The 19493-nt window shown below is 48.1% G+C and overlaps 1 protein-coding gene across 5 annotated transcripts; it reads right to left on the bottom strand.

The window, feature by feature from the left end:
* Window positions 1-211: 211 nt before the first annotated feature.
* CXCL12 (C-X-C motif chemokine ligand 12) lies at window positions 212-19240 on the bottom strand. Of its 5 annotated transcripts, none has more exons than XM_075504897.1 (5): window positions 19099-19240; window positions 13529-13646; window positions 9982-10068; window positions 6223-6320; window positions 212-4359 (listed from the first exon to the last, which is right to left on the bottom strand). In XM_075504897.1, exons 1-5 carry the CDS (start codon window positions 19157-19159, stop codon window positions 4328-4330), a joined length of 396 nt encoding a protein of 131 aa, XP_075361012.1. In that variant the 5' UTR covers window positions 19160-19240; the 3' UTR covers window positions 212-4327. The 5 variants fall into 5 exon arrangements, with proteins under 5 accessions (XP_075361012.1, XP_075361016.1, XP_075361013.1 ...); XM_075504898.1 differs by having other exon boundaries at window positions 215-549; XM_075504901.1 differs by lacking the exon at window positions 6223-6320 and having other exon boundaries at window positions 19099-19238.
* Window positions 19241-19493: the final 253 nt, after the last annotated feature.

Genomic DNA, 19493 nt, shown 5'->3' with positions numbered 1-19493 from the left:
CTAGGCTGCTGCTCCCTGCCAAGCCCCATGGGCACTTTGCCTCAGGTTCCCTGCAGAGAGTCTGAGCCCGTGGCAGTACATGGAAGCACCCTTGAAACTGGACACTTAAATTACATCTGAATGTTTTTCTGATGTGAAGCTTTTAGCTGTTTGTATGTGAGGAAAAAAAATTAGAGGCAGATAATAATTTCATTTAGATAGACATTTTAATTAAGAAAATTTTAAGTGCATACACATTTATGGGAGAAATTACAACAATATAAAAGTGTTTATTTTCAAAATATTCTATGAAAGGAGTAATTTCAAAAGCATAATATAACTCTTCCATAAAAGCTGCCTTACAGGAACACAAATACAAAACCCTTTTCACATTATTTGGGAAGATACTTCTTTTTACTTAATAAAAATATAAAGTACAGTATTTACCACATTCTGACAACACTGAGTTCTTAAGGAGTGGAAGATGGGAGGTTCATGCAGCCCTTTCATCATGATACATGTTTTCTTCTCTGTGGCCACCAGAGTTTCACGTTTGCAGACAAGGCTTGTCTTGGTGGGATATTGGTAAAGAAAAAAATTCAGATTTTTAGATGATGAGTTCTCAGAAACCCCTGGTTACTATAAATCACATCACTCAAAACAAGTTGCCAGAGAAAAGAAGGACCTGCTAGATGCTAACAAAGGGAAAATAGCAACAAAAACTTCTATAGGAACTGCATTTTCAAAGAAACGTGTATATTTAACTTTGAATATAGCCTTCATTGCAAAATGAACAGTCACCTTTGCTCAAACACCTTAGTTAAAAACAGATCAGAAAGTCACCCTTCATCCTTCCTCAGGCAGAATTCAGATAAGATATTCATACATACAAGTATAAAGCTAGTATAAATAAAAAATTGGCACAGCAATAAATACCATCTATTCTTTAAAAAAAATAATGATCCAACCTTAGGATTCGACAGCTGCACTTTGAAAATACCACACGTGATGATTTCACATTTATGGAAGCTGCTTTTTCAGCACCAGTTCAGTGTTACCTCTTTTTGCTCCTTCTCTTCACATGTGGTCTCTACATCACTCTTGTCTCCCCACGCTTCCTTTCCCCGATCTGATCTTTGGTCAACAGTTAAAGGCAGAAAGGAAAATCTAGTGCTCTCCCCGAGTGGGTTTCTGCTAGTGCTGCTTCTCAGCCCGCTAAGACCGTGGTGTGCACAGGAGGAACAGCGTGGGAGGCACAGACAGCACAAGGAGCTTGGGGCAGCCAAGTGATCGACTTCTCTAGTGTGAAGGACACGGCTGCTCTTCCTGATGCATCATGCAAATAACGTCAGGCAAAAAGCAAAGCTTCCAGCTCAAGGCTGAATTTTGGTCTAAAGCAAGAGAAAGCTTTTATCAGGTTCTCGCTTAAGTCTTCAGTTACTTCTGGCCAGGTCTGTGCCACCCCTGCATTCACGCTCTGCTCAACCTTGCCCAGGCAAGGGAGGGACCTGGTGCTGGCCCCCGAGAGCAGCCCCATGCCCTGAGTGGTCTCAGCTACATGAGTAGTGAATCATCACCGGTGTAGCGGTCTCAGGACCCAGGTCACACAGTGTGACTCTCAAGAAATGCCAGAGACAGGCAGCCCACAAGGCACCCGACAGCCAGCACCTGGCTGTAAGTGTTCCCCAGCCTTGCAGGGAGTCCCTTTCCTTCCTGCTGCTAGTCATGCATTTCTCCCAGGAGCAGATGCCCTTCCTTCAGCACAGTCTGCCCCTGCAAGGCTCACTAGTTTGCCCCTAGAAGAGAAGGTTGACAGGTGACCCCATTTCCTGCAGTACCTCCACTACCTGGCTATACTGTCCAGAGAGCTAGGACCCTGAAGTTTGGCTGGGGTGCTCCAGCACTGCCCATCTCAATGCTTCTGTCAAAGTAGTCTGTTTGCCCAGGCTGTAATGTGGGGTTGGCATGTGCCCAGAGACCTCTCCCTGCTGGTGCTGACCCCAGATGCACTCCCTGTTAACGAGGACTGCAGCAGAGCGCTGGCAAGGCTGTGCAATCACATCTACCCACCCCATTTTTTCACTGGAAAGCCAGTGTTTCCCCTAGAAACAAAATCTTCATGGCCCCTATCATCATTTCAAGGTATGCTGTTGAATCAAAATCAGAGGATTATTTAATTCTCCATTTACTCCAATGGGAACAGATCAGACCTCAAGCTGTCCTTGGACGGGAAGTATGTGTGAAGAATGCACCTTCCTGGGTGAGAAGGACAAGCTCCATGTCTGTGTCAGAACCAAGATTCTTCCACACTTTCCCCAAAGTCATTCTTGGCTTTGACACTCACATGTCTGCCTCTGGCAAACCACTAGCAATTGCAGGTGCATGTGTGGGGAGAGGAGACGGACTCCAGGATATAAAGTACAGTCCAGGGAAGACACAAGAAACTCTAGTTTTCTTGTAAAAGCTCTCTCTGTCTTTAGCCTTACAACAGAGGTTCTGATCCTACTCACATTAAACCAACAATCCAATTCACATCAAGTACAGTGGTACCAGACCTTTCAAAACAGAGACACGATATACTTAGAGCACCAGGTTGGTAATGATTAACGATAGAAGGAATGTCAAAATCACACACACATACATTTTAGGCACAGCAGTTGGTTTCTGCTTTAAAGCAAATGAGGTGATGTGGTCCCAGCTGAAGCACCCTCTGTAATAGCACTGTTTTGCAGAGAGGAAAATACTTACAGGATTGTTACCTGAATCCACATGGAAATAAGGTCGTCCCTGGCTAGCCAGAGTGCCTCTTTGGCACTAAAAGATGCCTGCCTCAAAAAGGAGTGCTCAGTGAAACACCCCTCTCAGTGTTCCCGACACAGGCTGCAGGGAAGAGGGAAGATTCCTTCTGAAGCAACCCACTCAAAAAACCCCACAATCTTACAGCGTTTTTTGTTTACAATACACACACAGATACATACAAACATAAGCACTGTACTGCACAAATGTGCTTCCCCCTGGACCCCAGTGCGCAGCGTAACATCATTATCGCAGTACTGCAGGTGTCTTTCCATACACTATATAGCAAAGATGTTGCGTATACAGGTAGGAACCAGGAGAAGGAAATTTCTGGCTGAGAGAGGGGATTGGCACAAGAAGTGGTACCTGTCCCTGGGCGTACTTTGCAAAGGAAATTGCAGAGGCTATCCTGTTCACCAGCGAACAGAGCCATGACTGCTGTGTTGGCCTTCATTTCAACACCCAAGAAACACCACTCCTTCCACAAACTGGGCAAACCCTCTTTTGGCCCAGGCACCTCTTTTCTCCAAAGATATGGCCAGACATCCTCTTTTAGGTATTTCCAGAGCAATCAAAGACGTTACTGCCCTCAGTTACGTGTGACTGCGAGGCTACAGCATCGTTGGTGAAGGGTCATGTGAAGGCATCTCCACCTACTTCAGTGCAAAGCCAGCCAGGCAAGCTGATGCCACCTCTTGTGGATGGGTGGGAAGAGACACCTGGTGCGTGGCAGCATATCTGACTCCTCCAGCAACTTGCAACATGATCATGTGGTTAGACCTTTAATAACCCATTCCTTTTTGTGCTAAAATTTGTCATCAGAAACACAGGAACATAGGAAATGCCAGGTGACATCAGGTCAGTGTTGTGTCTCCTAACACACACAACTACTACAAACCAATTACTAGCACCTTGAATACCAGATGTGCATTGACCCAGCTGCTCATAGCTGTCACCAAGGTTTCTGATCTTCAGAGAAGGGCTTTAGCCCTGTAGCCCTGAGTTTAATCCCTCATCCAAAATACCTATAAATGCCACCCATAGTAATGCTGTCTACTTTCATCAATGTTTGATGCTTTTTAGCCTTCCTATGTTCTTGGCCTTGATGACTTCTGGAGGCAAGGAATTCCTCCACTACTTACACAACATCATTGCACTGTACAGTTCATGTCCTTCTAGGTTTAAAACTCCAGGAGACTTGCATGAACCAAAAGAAAGTTAAATAAAGCAGGACCTCTACATAGCAAAGGAAATAAAATATTATATAATAACATAGGGTTAGTTTAAATTCATATCTGCCCTCAGTGCTAGGTAATAAACCAACCTGTATAAAACCATATTTTTCTCAAATAGTTACATCTTACTATATAAAAATAGCACTGTGAAAGCAAGCTAATTTGTGGAAAAAAATAAAAAAACAAACACAAAAAAAACCCCTTTGGAAATGCATGAAGCGTTGCTTTTGTGCTGCATGATAACAGTGAAATGTATTCATTCCCTAATACTGGTTATCTGCTCTCTGGGTCCTACAGTAAGAAATCCTGTAGACGGCTTACAATGCTTGCCTCTTACATCTTGAACCTCCTGTTGATGAAGAACAGAGTGAAACACTATTAAGGTTTATTTCAGTTGCAAAAACTTTGATATCAGGCCTAGTCAAACAGCAAATCTGTGTCTGGACTAACCCAAAGGCATTTCTTTTGCAGCCCCTCCAACCAGTATTTGCCAAACATTTTGGGGGAAGTTCTCCACAAGGAGCTACTGGGACCCAGCAGGGCAAACCCAGCAATGGGAGTTATTTTGGGCAGGTTGTGCTCATCACAGTTAGTAAGGTGTTCAGAGCTAACACAGGAGGAAGGCTGGCTAGGAAGCTTATTTTGGACTTGAAAGCTAGAGCAGAGAATTATCAGTGGGCAAAGAGACTCGGCAAAAAAACCAGCAGGGAAAGGGGGGATTAATCATTTGTGAGCAGCCCCAGTAGTGGAGCAAGTGGCACTGGGAATGCCTCCTCTACCTGCCCCTACCCATAGCCCTGCTGGAGAGCATGGACTGCAGCTCCACAGGGTGCCAGGTCTCTGTGAGGATGGAGGAACACAGAGGACAGCCCATGCTCTGCTCTTGCTGGTGTTCAGCTCCCACCATGGGGCAGCTGGAGAGCAGAGGCCCCCAGGTGTGCTGCCCAGCCAGGAGCCATCCCCATGGCCCCCCTGCTCTGCGACCTCACCTGCTGGGAGCAGCTGGGTAGCACGTCACAGCTCGTGGTGACCAGCTGCCCAGTGAAGGTGGGGTGACAGGGAGGCAAGCAGCCACACGCCGCACAGTAAACGTGTGAGGCATTAAGTGCAGAGGTAGGGAGCTCAGGGTAGGAGGCAGACAAATCGAGTCTCCCATGCTCAGTGTGAGCATGGTACCCAGGAAGAGTGGTGGGTTAGGGAACACAGCAAAGTGCAAGTGTGTTGTGTGCAGGGTTCACTCAGAACAAAGAGCCAGTCTGTGCTGGTGGCCTCCAGGTTGTATCTGAAGTGACCCCTACTCCTGCTCCAGGCTGATCAGCCTTTTGCAATCTAGATGAGGTCACTAAGGCTGAGTTACAAGTGTCAGAGGGTCAACACGACATATTCAAAAACCCTGATGTCCCAGCATGTCTCGTCTAGCCTACAGGATCAGAACAAACATCCTTTTCAATGCCTGCTGGACAACTACGACTGCGTGGCCACAGCCAGGGACAGTTGTGGCTACTCTCAGTGAAGGTAGCCTCGGAAAACTCATCCAGGCATAAAGAGGATGACTAAGCCATGAGCAAAATTTTCCTCTGTGAAGATATCTTTTCCAATATCCCATACCAGTAACCTTACTTCTTTTGGTGCAGAAAGGCAGGACGCACCACCCTGGTGGGAAAAAACAACGGGGATGTCCAGAGCATTGGCATATATAAGGCCATTCTCTGGCACTTGCCGAGCATCTCCCACAGGAGAGGTGTCAACCAGTCACCAATGCACCAAATCATGTTGTCACCACCCAGTGCTGCACTTGTCATTAAAAAACACCAGGGACAAATTCCCAGCTGTTATTTATAGTGTAACTCTGTCAGTTTGGTATTGGAGGAATATGGCCAGCTAAAAGACATAGGGCTTCCAAACCTTTACCCTGGTTTTGACTTTGGCTTTGCTTCAGGGTTATTTTGGCCTCTGTGGGTGTCCATTTTTCCATCTGTAAAATGGGAGAATTTTCCCACCTCTGTTGTGGCTGAACTTTCCTGCTGTTTTAAGAGTTTTATCTATATAATATGCCTTTGCAGGGAGGGTACAGTTGTTATCCTCAACAAATATGGGGAAAAATGGAGGTCTGGATAGGCTAATATATTTGCCCAAGGTCACATAGGATGGTCAGTGGAAGAGCAGGGACTTGAACCTGAGGTATCCCAGCTCAGAAACTAATGCCTCCTACCATTCTTTCTCCCTGGAGACTTTAGTGGTGTTGCACGGGAAGGGCAGAGTGGGCCCCGTTTCTTCTGTTGCTTTTTTTTATGAGTGCGATGACGTGGTCTAAATTAAAAGAAAAATACAAAAAGACTGCCATAAATTATCCATATACAAAGGCCTTATTCACATTTATCCTATGGTCCCTTCACATCTTGCTGGCAGGGTGCAAATGAAGATAACATGCCCTTTCACATACCCTCTACCTCAGAGGAACGCTAGGCAAATGAAAGTGCCCTGGTGACAGGACGTTTGCAAATTCTGAGGCCAGAACAAATCTTTTCCCCAAAACACCAAAGCCTCCCCAAATGCCTGCCAGAACTTGCCAGCCAGGAGCCCCACCATCTGCACGGTACCCCCTGAGGTACAATGAAAGCAGAAGGGGGCTGGATTTCTGGCTTCCCACCCCGCATTCCCACTGACTTCAACAAGAACCAGTGACTACTCTATGGGATTTGTGGGCATTCAGTGCGTTAAGACAAGGCTGTAAAGATAGTCGCCTACATTGTCCCCCACCGTGTGGGGCATTCAGCCAGCACACGCTTGGTGGAGTACCGGGAGGTAGTGGTTTTGGCATCTTGTACTTCAGCCCCGATTTACAAATTAGGTCAGAAATTAGGAAGAGCTGCCACAACCAGGGTTTACAAGCACTATGGAAGAAGGCAGCAGCAGGGCTTGGCTCCCATCACAGCCAGACCCTAGAAGTTGGGAGTTTCCTTTCCTTTCTCCCAGCAGGCTCAAGGGAAAGGCTTTTCCTATTTGACTTTGTTATCTTCTCCAAATCCATCAGCTCTCTCATCTGTGCCAGCAGTAGCCACTGAGCTTAATGGACTCCAGCATCTCAGGCTGAGGGGAAGTTCTGAGGTGGGACTATATTAACGTGACAACGGACAAGCAAGGATCATTCTCTGGTCTCTGTTTAGTCTGCAAGGGCCTGATTTTGCATATCCTAGCATGAAGGGAGAAGGGAAAAGCAGTCAATGTACTGTAAATGATGACTGGGAGTGCCTGGAAGTGATAGCGGATTTGTTAGCTATTTCAAGAAAGGACTGATTTGCCCCTTGTCTATAAAATGGATGAATGTTGAATGATGTTGGTCACAGCAGCTGCACAATGATTTTTAAAGCCAGTTAAGGAATTTGGTTTCCTGAAAACCTGAATGTATTTTACTGATGTCTCAAAAGTATGTATATTACATGGAGATGTGATGAATATAAAGCAATAATAAAGGCTAAGCAGAATTAGTGAGCAAAATAATTCCCTACTAAAAACCATCTCTGGTTTCACAATCAACTCTCTTGGACTACTATATTCTATGAACTTTTCCTTGCCCTGAGCTGCAGATTATTACACAGAAGATATTCTCATATTGAAGCACTGGTATAGATTAAGATGTCTCGACACTTTGGATTTTCCTTAAGCAATTACAAGAGCCCTTTCTACAAAACGTATTGCTTTTATTCCAGAAAAATAAATTCCCATGTACAATTGGGTTTTCATAACATGAAACAATTAGCCATTTTATTGCTAGTGCATATAGGGTAATGTCACATTTCATACAATTTCAGTACAAGTGAAAAAATATATGGCTGATTGAAATTGATAGCTACATTAACATTTATAGATCTATATAGATTTATTTTACAAGCTGTTAGTAGTTTAGAGGCATATCGGTGTTTTAAACTACCAACATTCATATGGCTCCAATTCAAATATATGAATTGTTTGATGCGCTATAAATATATTCCAAAGTACATTTCATTGAAGAAGTCAAAGCTGTGCACTAAAATATATCAAAAACATGCCTTGTGAAAATGCTACAGACAGAGCCCTGACTGTCTGTGGAGCATGAAAATGCCACTGGTGCTAGCATTACTAGTTGGAAAATGAAAATAATGCCATGATTACAGGATTAGGTGATGGAGATATATGCTTTCTGTCATCTTATTTCATAGAGCTGGGACCAAATTCTCTTCTGTTACTCAATGTAAACCAGGATGAAATCCACCAAATTAGCAGAATTGCTTCTGGATTAGAGTTAGGTAAACAAAACCCAGAATCTGGCTGGAGATCAGGCATGGGCTCACTGGTCTCAGCACAGCTGGCCCCAGATCTTCACCAGTGGAAGTGAGAGCAGAACATGTTCCAGCTGAGTTGTTCCCCTAAGTCAGGCAGGCAGGACCTGAGCACATAATCACATTTGCCCAACCCTACAAATTTCTTAAGTGCCTCCTGAGTTTCAGGTCTTATGAACAGTACCAAGGGCTTCACTGGGGCTGGCAGCAAATAGAAACTTATGCAGGGGCTTGAGAATTTTCCCAAGTTGGAAAACAAAGTAGCCCAAGCCCCTCGCATAGTCAGCATGGGCCACATCCTGCTCTTAGGTTCAGTTGTGCCTAAATCCAAAGCCATCCTGGCAGCATTAACCTGGATTACCTCTGCAGAGAATTTGCCCAAAGGACAAGAGGGCTGAGTGCTGGCAGCAAAGAAGGCACTGAGCATCGGATGAGATGGGAAGAGCTGTCAGGGCTGGAATCACAGTCAGATTGTTAGCTGGCTTCCTTCCCTCCTCCTCCTCACTCTTGGCCCCAGTGTGGTCCCAAAAGGGCCACATGGAGGATTCTCTCTACCTTGCTTATTGTAAAAACACAGAGGAACAAATACTTTTTTTTTTTTTAACTCTACACCTTGTTTGGCAGATGCCTTTGCAAAACAAAGAGTGGAGGGCATTCAGCTACCTGTACTGCCTCACATCTGCCCTGGGGCCATACCCTTCCCCACATTTCTCCAAGAATGCATTGCTTTTGCAAATGACTGGATTCCAGCCCTGCCTTTACCCTACAGATGCAGGGGGGGCAAGGTTCAGCACGGTTACAGAGCAGTTACTGAGGGGTGGGCATGTGGTGGCAAGGGTGGGAGGGATACTGAGTGCACAGGTAGGCTTGCTGGCCAAAATGCCGCTGCTGGATCAACTGCAGCCCAAGGCTCTGGGAAAGCAAGGAAATGCTTTGTACCATCACTTGTCTCATCTTCCATCCCAGGAAGGCTGGAGCCCTCCCTGCAACTCAGAACAGAAATGTTCTCTGTGCTGCTCTTGCTCACTGTAAAAATGAACTGAGGTACGCTGGGTCCACCTCAGGGTAGCCATGATCACCCGCTTTCAAGGGGAATAAAAATAGATTTTAAAAGTCTGAATTTGCCAAGTATGGATGGTTTTGCCCTGGCCTTGTGGGAGAGCCTTATTCATGGCAGCACTTCTCGCCTTGGCCGATATTAATAGCACTTCACTATGGCCAGCAGAGAAAGACCCCCCAGGCCTCAGCTGCCTGTGCAAACAGACCCCCAGTGTAACATGGAGAAGGGGCTCCAAAGAAACTGGAACAATATAGATTTTGAAGTAATTGTAGTTTGGCTTGGGGAAGAGGGGGCATAAAGGAAGCATTTTCCTTGGGAGAACGGCTTTTTTTAAAAGAGGATGAGTTGGGGACCCCAGAACAGATCAATTAGGGTAGATTTTGCCTCAAACCCTGGCAAAACTCTTAGTTTAACATTTAGGATATACTAGAAGCTGTTGTTTTAATACAGACTAGGTCAACTCCAAACTCATCTTCAAAACAATATCTGATTCCACGAGTACTTTGTCCACATGGTAAAAGCCAGCCCTTAATGTTCTACCCTTTAATAACTCAGGATGTTAGCTGTTAAGTCCATTTGTCTCTTGCCTTACTTGTTTAAAGCTTTCTCCAGATATTCCTGGATCCACTTTAGCTTGGGATCAATGCACACTTGCTTGCTGTTGCTCTTGAGCCTTGCACTGCCAAAGGAGAAAAGTCAGAGTGAGTCTAATGTGTGATGCTCCTCAGCCCACACCCCCCCAAATGCCTTATTTTGCACGCAGGTTTGCAGTTCCATTGGGACAGCAGAGCTGTGTCTGACTTCCTTGGGTGTCAGTGCTGCTCTCAGTTAACCCACGAAGAGGATGAGTTATCCCTGCCATCCTTAAGGCATCTATTATAAATATCCCTGGGTTCAAAGCACTGGCACAATTTGTCTCCTCTGACGCTGATTCTTGTGGTCTGTACTGGTACACATAGGGGGATGAGACAGATACAGAATTTAAGTTTTCCAACTCATACCTGGGCTGTTATGAGTTCAGTGCCGGGAACAGCTCAATTTCATTTGGAAATACTAACATGGTAAATATAGGTCATTTTTGCAAGGAATTAATTAAGAACAGGTTTCAGATTCAACCCAAAACTGAAGTTTCACATGTTTTGAGGACAGACACCAAACCATACCTCTCAGATGTTCTGAAAGGATCTGGTTAGCTTTTTGTTTTATACAAGGCTGAACTAACAGGTTGCAGGCAGGAAGATAACTGGAAGTACCATAGTGCCAGAGGCAACTTTTCCCTCATGTATTCACTCAGCACTGGAAACAACAGCAGAAACCTCCCGAGGGGCTTCTCCTGGATGTCCAAGCTGCACTTTCCAAACCAGACCGTTTAGCTAATTTGAATTCCCTGTGAATTTGACATTTGGGCTATCTGCATCTTTCATACAGAAGCAGTACAAATAGCTTTTCACCTTCATCAGCATGTCTCACCCTCCGGGGATCTCAGGGCCTCTTGAGAGCGCTGGGATCTCCCATGTCCCCTGAAGCACCCTGCCTCTGCCCCAGCTGCTCAGAAATTTCCCCTTAAACAGCCTGCCTGCCATGCAAAAGTGCCAAGAACAGCAGTTTCATGGAAATGCCCATAGGAATAAGTTCAGTACTTGTTTACGCATTTTGCTGGACGGAAGCCAAAATGTTCCCCGCTTTATAAAATGAAATCTGCAGGATATGAAACTATGGCGTAAGAAGTAACAGGTCAAAAAGGCTCTTTGGTCTGAAGTTGTGTAACAACACAGTTGTAACATAAACACATCGAAGGTCCAGTCTTGCAAGCTCTGCGCCAATAAAGAGATGAATGGGCCTAATTCATATTTCCCTTACAGCAGTGCCAAGCTGGAGTATTTCCAGTGAAGTGATACCAACAGAGAGTAAGAATGGATTTGCTGATGTTAGCAATGCCTGGGAACTCTTGAGCTGGCCTTGCAGGGTACAGAACCAAAAGCACACGTAACCAGCCTCCAGCCACATGCAATGCAATTCCTCTCACCTAATATTAAGACATTGATTTTTTTTTAGGCATTTATTTCTGAGCCGGTCAGTCCCTGTTCTTGTACAGTCACAGCAGAGACCTAGGCAACCCTATGGAGTGTTAATCTGAACTGGTTTAGGTGTCTACTTTAGGATGCAATTAATTGCATGCTAAAAAATGCCTATTTCCCTGTACTGAAAAGCATGGAATTTAGAGTGGGCTTTGTAGAACTGGATATCCACGGAGGAGATTTCTGGATTTGCAGAGATGACTTCCCATAGAAACGAACACAAAAGCCTGCTGCTGGGCTTTTTGTCAGGTACAATTCCCCTCAACCATAAAGGGGAATGTACTTGTGCAAAAAAATAGATCTTTCCTTGAAACTACATGATTTCACTGAGATTCTCTATTCCTGAAAATGGTAGCTTTTAAGTTACTCACACCTTCACTGTATAATGCATATCCACTAAATTCAGAGTGTGGTTAAAACCTTAAAAATGAGAAATTTATGCATTAGTTTTGATTCCATTTCAGCTTCTGTTTCAATAAAGACCTAGTTCGAACTCATGATGTTTCAGGGGTATTTGGAGGTAAGTTGTTATGTACCATACTTTTTAAAGTAACAAAAAGATGGTGAACTATAGGTTCATGTGTTCTGTGTGCCACTAAATCACATTGCAAACAAGCACATTTGGGTCAGGAATGGACAAGAACATGAGTTGTTTGTGTTTCTATACTTCATGCTCTTATCCACCTCTATGACTATGATCCCACATTAATTAAGAGATAAATGTATACTCTATCGTGTCTTAAATGCCTGTCATTTTCTTGAAACTACTCCAGAAAATTCCAAATCCTCTACAAAGCCTTAGTGCTGGGACCCTTATGACATCCATTGACAGTCCCAGAGCACAAATCCATACACTATTGCATTTTGGACGCTTGCCTCCAAAATTGTTTATAGGTAGAGATCAGAGTTAGTCACAGCTGGTTTTGCCATTTTTGTGAAAGGAAATTATTTCTCAGCTGAGCCTCACATTTTTCTCACTGTCCTCCACCAAATCCTAAGGCAGAAGCACACAGGAGAAAATGTGTATGATCTAGCCAGAGTGGTTTAAAAAAGAAAAAAAATAATATGAATAAAAACTGGTTCATGAATGGATGCATGTTCTTCAATATATCAGTACGTTCCTGAGAAATCTCATGAAACCACATCAGTTTTCTGAATGCAGAAATGTTTTGGATGACAAGGAACGGATTTTTACAGCATTTAAGTTGCAACTGGAAGAGCTCGACATGGATCGAAGACGGAACTAGTGATGGGAACACTGCACAGAAACCCAGTCTAGTCACTAAGACCCTCTTACAGAGGTCAACAGAAGTTGATGATTAGTAGGGCTTCCCTGCAATGAAAAGAAGAATGCTAATTTTTTTCATTCTGATTTTGAATTTTCGGAGAGGAGGAAAAGGGTCACCCATGAACAAATGAACCAAAAAGACCTTCCTAAAACAACACACACAAAAATCTACAAAACCATTTTTCATGAAAATCAGTGTTTCTTTTTCAGCAAAAATGAAGAGGTTCTCTTCCATTGGGAACCCATCATTTCTGTCCTGCTGTGATCTGTGATTTAGCCGTGTCAGTCACTGCCTGGTGAGCATGTCCCTAGATCAGGCCAGCACATGTTTAGGGTCTGCGCCTCCTGTGGAGGCTACACGAAATCCAGGAATTACTTTTGCTTGTTTAGCTCCTCTCTATGGAGAAGTGGAGCATTAGAAGACTCAGACCACTGTAAAGTCCTTTCCCCAAGGTCTGAAGCTCCACATCCAAGGCAATGGACAGCCTGTCTGACATTCCTGCTCACATACCCCTGGGGGAAACAGAACATGGGATCACATAGTCACAGGGAGATCACAGAGGTAGAACACAGCTGGGAAACATCTAGCTGGGCTCCTTTGTGTGGAGTAAAGCAGGGTCCAGCTGTATCTGACACACAGGCTGAAGATATGAATTGGAAATCACGGCGTGAGACACAGCCCTAATTGCAGCCACCAAAGGAGGAACCAGCTCTGTGACTCTCCCTTTTGACACCCGAGATTTGCACCCAGCTGAAAAGAGTAAGGGACTTACACAATCTGAAGTGAGCAGTTGGGTGTGGAGAGGATTTTGAGGTGCTTAATGTTGGCTCTTGCCACGTTGCTCTCGTAGAATCGACAGGGGCATCGGTAAGTCAGGCTGACGGGTTTCTCTGCAGGACACAGGGAGGGAAAGGACACGTTACTCCCTCTTGCTCCCGATCAGCAGCACAGATACACAGGCCGGGGCTGAGAGAAACTCCCTCCAAATATGCAGGTGAAAAAAAGCAACAGAAAAGCTGTAGCTTTGGGAGAGCATTTGCCCACAGCTCACAGCACAAGCCTTTTACCCCAGTACCCAGCCTTTCAATCCTGGTGCGTGGGATTTTGGAAGACAAAAGAAGAGGGAGAGAAAATGGAGATAAGTAAAGAAGAAGAGATTAGAATAAGGAGCCACTCCATTGTGCAGGGATGCTCCTGGTAATTAGACAAGATAAAGGCCAAAAGAGGGGGCACTTGTCCTCAGTGTTGTTCTTGCCAAATGATTTTGACCCGAGGCCAAATTAGAAGGTAGCCAGAAGAAAGCGATGAATTCCAAAGAGTTCAGATCAAAACCGCTCGGCTCAGGTGCAGGCTTTTCACGGGGGACTTACTGGCTACAGAAAAGCCCTAAGTCTTTCAGGCTTTCCCAGGGCCCAGGGCTGACCTTTCCTCACTACAGCCAACACTTACTCCCAGCCGAGATATTCGCACGAAGAGGTGTGACTCGGAGATGCGAGATCACAGTGCTCTCGCAGCAGAGATTTGGAGTCTTTTGAACTCCCGGCCTGTGGCAAAGTAACGGCATCCAAGGAGACAGTTATCAGGCAGTGTGCTCCCCATATACTCATCAGACTGGATGAGAGTCTTGTCACTGGCACCACTAGGGACAGAATTAAGTTTAGCCCCCTAGGCTAAAAATCAGCAATGAATATGCATGCAGAACTGAGAAAAGCAGCCTGGCGCTCACCACAGCCTCTGATGCATTTCTCCATGGAAGAACTTAACTACTGGCAACCAAGTGCACATAAATAAGGTCCTCACTTTGTGGGTAAGCTTCAAAGCCCCATGCACACTAAAATACGAACACAGAAGCCTTGCCTGGAAGTCTAGAAGGAGCTGCCTAAGATTTTAAGCCATTTCCCAGTGGAGCAGTTTTCATCCTCTGGGAGGAATTAAATTCATACACCTAACCCGTAAGGTCTGGCTTATACTGTAGATGGTCAGATCTATATCTGACGGAGCTTTAGATCCCACATGGCAATCTGCCACCTTTGTTTATTTAGCCACACAGGAGCACTGGCAGCATACAAAACCAGCTCCCTTAAAGGCAGATGGAGAGCGAAAGAGTAGGGAAAGGCTTGGAATCGCTAAACTGCTGTCTAGGAAGGTGAGAAAAGAGACAGCTTTTCAAAGTGCAGCTAATCTGCACATATTGCACATTTTACCAATGCCTGTTTCTAGCACATATAACCACAGACAACACAGTGAAATTAGCCTGTCCTCAGGAGGGAAAATTATTTTTTCCGAGCCCCTCTAACAAGAGATGAGCCAGAGGCTGATCCCACAGATGGATGGGCAGAGAGGAATTCATCAGTGGAGCAGGGTTCCTCCATATTCACACCAGGATCTGGACTGAAAGGTAACAAAATTGGAGGAGTTTTTCCATCAGTTTTATGGCAATCAGTCAGTCTGAATAGTGATATCATCTATGAGTTAATAAATGGGAGCAGAAGCTCCCATCTGCAGGAGGAGGAGGAAGGAGGGCTGCAGGGTCAGCCTCGGGAACTCGCAACACACTGACTAGTGCTAATGTGGAAGGGAGGGAGAAAGGCGCTAGGATTTCCCACCGCAAATCTGTGCCTGATAGCTATGCGTCAGTGAGTTTGTATTGGAAAGGGAGGCTGAAATTGAATGCAGTCATACAACAATGCTCAGCATGGCTGCAGTGGAAGGGTCTCTGCAAGCTTGTACCAATGAAGTTTAAGCAAGCTTTACGCTAAACAACATGCCAGAGATTAACTGTTCAGATCTATGATTTGAGAATGCAATCCTGTACTCTCTGAGACTGGGAGAGGGACTTTCGATCCCATCCCACTTGAAATCAGGAACAGAGAAAGTTTAACCATGACTAACATGTCCCAAACCTTTGGGACTCAGGGACATGAGTTGTTTCCTGTCCAAGAAAGGGCATCCAGCACAGGAAGGAACAGGGGAAGCCCCAGCATTCGGTGTTCTGTCACCCCAATGCGAGGTGGAATGACAACTCCCCTCCCAGCACAAGAATCCCTTTGGCATTTCTGTGCCCCTTGCTTGGTGACCAGAAACAGGCACTGAGTGCCAGGGAGCGGCGGCACAGGCACCAGGTCAACTCTCAGCATCACTAAGAGGGAACCAATATCTCCTGCCACTGCCCCTCCAGCACTCTGGCTCTGAGAGCTTGGCTGTGGCTCACTCTGCTCTCAGCAGGGCTGAAAACCTGCAAAAATTAGTGCATGTGGCGTTTCCCAACACATGAACCCCTACCGTCCTAAAGTAGGAGGGGGAAGGGGCCATTTGGGGGCCATAATTTGGGAAGGGGGTATTTCTGGTCTTACCCCGAGGCTGACAAATACCTTCCTTATCTCATTTCAAAATTTGAAACAAATCGTTCCACGCACAGTAGAGCTGATTAAGCCAATTATTCTACAGGTTTGTATTGCAGGAGTTAACGCTCTGTGGGTTCTCTGATGTCTAATAAACACCGAGCACGAGCTGAAGCCATTCTCTCTGTAGGACAAATTAGTACAGTCTGTTAATTGTACTGTTGCACGAACACACTAGTTTTCATGAAACTGATGGTACATAAAGCTTTTGAGACCTTTATCTGTTTGGCACATTTGGTTAAAATGGGTGAATATAGTAAAAAACTACAGAAGCGCCAGATGCTATTCAGACATCTCAATGTCACTCTTTCAGCCTTATTTCCTTAGACTAAAAGAAAAAGAGAACACCTCTTTTGATCTCGACTAGAAGGGTTCTTGGGTTTGGGTGTTCTGTTTTTTTTTTTTTTTTTAAATAAATAGTTTTACTGTTTTCTAACTCAAAGCTGAGTTTTGCGAGCTCTCAACACCCACTTCTGCTGGAAAATTCTCTCTAGAGACAAGGCACTCACAAAAATCTCCCTCACAGAGTGGCCACTTATCAAGGTTGGACAGTACCTATTTCACCCTGTAGGAATCTGCCTTCCCTCACCCACACTGGAACTGGACACTAAGGGAACAAGCGAGTTGCCAGTTCTGCTGCAAAGTTACCATCAGTAACTTGCTGTGCGGGCTGGGAAGCCCTGGGCACTTGAATGGAGAGGGAAGCTATATCCAGGCAAGCAGCTTGGGCATGAACAGACAAAACATTTGATGGAAGCATCATTTTACTCCTGTTCATCCAAAGGTGTATCTGTCAATATCAGGAGAGGGCTGGCAACTTTTTAAGACTGGAACAGCTCCATTTCCCTAGGGAGTGAGGCTGTGATAGGGAGATACAGCTTTATCAGGGTGGCTAGGAGGAATTCAGAGCTCACCTGCCCTCCAGGACAAGGTAGCCCTGCAAGCCTTCATCTGGATCAGGGTTGAGAGCACTACATGACATGCAAAGAAGGAGGCAAAAAACTTCACTCTTATCACTGCAGGCCGGTGGGGTCTCTGTCCTTACAGCAGTTTTTCTCCAACCCTTTTAAGCCGTTTCCCTACTCAGGTAGCCAGGTCCCGGACACGCTTACCCTGTCATAAAGATACTCGCTGCCGTTTGCTGCCAGCTAAGGAGTGCTGCCGGGCCGGGAGCAAAGCGAGGTGCAGCCCGGCAGCTCTGCCAGCCTCCCAGCCCTGTGCTAAGTGCTGCCAGAGGGGAGCCGAGGAGAGGGAGAGCCCCTGAGCACCCGGCAGCCCCCGGCCCCCCAGTCCTGCGCCTCCTGTCCGGAGTGCAGCCCCGGCGAGGACCGGCAGCGCTTTCCCACCTCGCTCCAGACCCGCACTCGCCCGCAGAGGCGAGGGCAGCCTGCTCTGGGCACCGGCCGCCGGCCCAAGCCTCCCGGGCGTTGTGCGCTCCGCCGGGCGCAGGGCGCAGCGCTCCGCGGGGCTGGCGGCGGCGGGGGGCGAGGGGCCGGGGCCGGCCCTTGCCACCTGCGGCCCCCGGGGCTTGCCCTCGCTGCCTGGGCGCTCGCTTCCCAGCCCGCAGCCCCAGCGCGGCGGGGCCCGGCGTAAGCGGCGGGGGCCAGAGCCCACCCGGGCGGGTCTGCCTGGGGGAGTCTCTCTGGGGCAGTGCGTGCTCCGCGCTGGCTTTTCGTGTGCTTCAGCGGGACGGGGTTGCTGTGGGACAGTACTGTGGAAAGGCACCGGCGAAATTATCGGGAGCAATTAACTATCTCAGGCTAAACAAAGAGGGCACCGGAGGGCATCCTTTGCCGCCCTGGGTGGGGAACACCCAAGTTTCGGTCGCCAGAATGGGAGAACGAGACGGGAGCGGAGGACTGAAAGGGCGCTCGTTACCTAGCCAGCAAGCTTTCGATGAGGGGACAAAAGGTGGCAAATCTCTGCCAGGCGAGAAGCCAGCCGCAGGAGGAGCGCCCGGGAGATGCCCAGAGGCTGCGGGCAGGGCCCCGCCCCGCCACGCGTGGGGAGTGCGGCTGCCCCGCGCGGTCCGCGCTCCCCCGCAGCCCCGCGGCACCGGGCTCCCCGCTGCCCGCGGGATGCGGAGCAGGAGGCGCAGGTTGCCGCGGTCTCCGGGGCTGTCCGCAGCCGGCGGCCCCCACGGCGGGCCCCCGGCGAGCAAGCCGGCCAGCTGCCGCTGCGACCGGGCTCTGGGGGTGACACGCGGGACCGCGGGGCCCGGCGTGGGGCGGGCGGGCTGTGAGACGGCGCTGCAGCGCGGTGCGGGCGGGACAGCCGCGGTGTGGCTGCCCTAGCGACGAACGCCGCCGCGGCAGCGCTCGCAGCCCGCCTTTCCCCAGACCTCTCGTCGGTGCACCTCTCTGCGCCCCCCCGAAACCTCTCCGTGCGCCCACGCGGGGGGTGCGGTGAACTCCTGCTGAGTGACCGCTTTGGCTCAGCTCTGCCCTGATCGAGGGAAGATAGATCACGAAGGAGGACAGAAAAGGAGCCGAACAACCGCCTGTTTCTCATTTCTTGTAACTGTTAGGGTTGGTGTTTTAAAGGGGAAATCGATATGCATATTTTGCAACCAAACCACCTCCCCGCAGACCGAGCGCTGCTGGAAGTCTTCCCCCAGCCGATTTCAATCTGGGGTAAGTTTGGCAAAGAGGATCGCTTCGGCCAGCCGCCTTCTGAAAAAAGCCAGCGAGGAAGGGAGCGAGGGAGGGAGGGAGCCTGCCTGCCCCCAGCTCACCACGGCTATCGCTCGGCGCTCGCCAGCCGCGCACATCCGAGCCGCGGCAGAGCCAGCGCCGGGCGAGCGGCCGAGCCGCGGGGAGAGGGGGGAAGAGCGGGGATTTCCGCGGGACCGTAACTCCCGCCCGGCGCCCGCAGGCAGGAGCGGTGCAAGCGGCGAGCAGGCAGGGAGAGCCGCGGCGCCCGGCCCCGGCAGCTCACTTACCCTCCGAGAGGGAGACGACGGCCAGGGCGAAGGCGAGCAGAGCCAGGGCTCGGAGGTCCATGCTGGGGCGGCTGGCGGGGCGCGGGGCGGGCGCTGGACTGCTCGTCCCGGCGGCTGCGGCGCTCTGCTGGAGTCCCCTCCTCCCCTCCCGCTATAGAGGGGCCGGGACCGCCGCGCTGGGGGAGGGGAGCCAGGGGGAGTAGCTAGCCTATGATTTATTGCCCGTGGCATGTTATTACATCCTTCCTCTGCTAAAAATGCTTGGAAAGGAACCAAAAGAGCGAGGGCTCCTCTCTTCGCTCCGTCAGCCCGCCAGTCTTCCCCCAGGCAAAGCGCTTGCCCCAGCAGCCCCGCGACCCGAGCCCCCCGTGGGACGGCAGCGGCGGAGCGCTCCC

The sequence above is a fragment of the Mycteria americana genome, chromosome 6, assembly GCF_035582795.1.
Source record: "Mycteria americana isolate JAX WOST 10 ecotype Jacksonville Zoo and Gardens chromosome 6, USCA_MyAme_1.0, whole genome shotgun sequence".
NCBI lineage: Eukaryota > Metazoa > Chordata > Aves > Ciconiiformes > Ciconiidae > Mycteria > Mycteria americana.
Note: the sequence above shows the minus strand (reverse complement) of the source record. Positions and strands in the feature narration are given on the sequence as shown.

Coding starts and splice junctions, on each gene's coding strand:
- CXCL12 (XM_075504897.1), bottom strand. CDS start 19,159: ATGGACCTCCGAGCCCTGGCTCTGCTCGCCTTCGCCCTGGCCGTCGTC. Junction 13,647..19,098: donor CGTCGTCTCCCTCTCGGAGG/GTAAGTGAGCTG, acceptor TGTGTCCTGCAG/AGAAACCCGTCAGCCTGACT. Junction 6,321..9,981: donor CTGGAGAAAGCTTTAAACAA/GTAAGGCAAGAG, acceptor CTTTTAATTTAG/ACCACGTCATCGCACTCATA.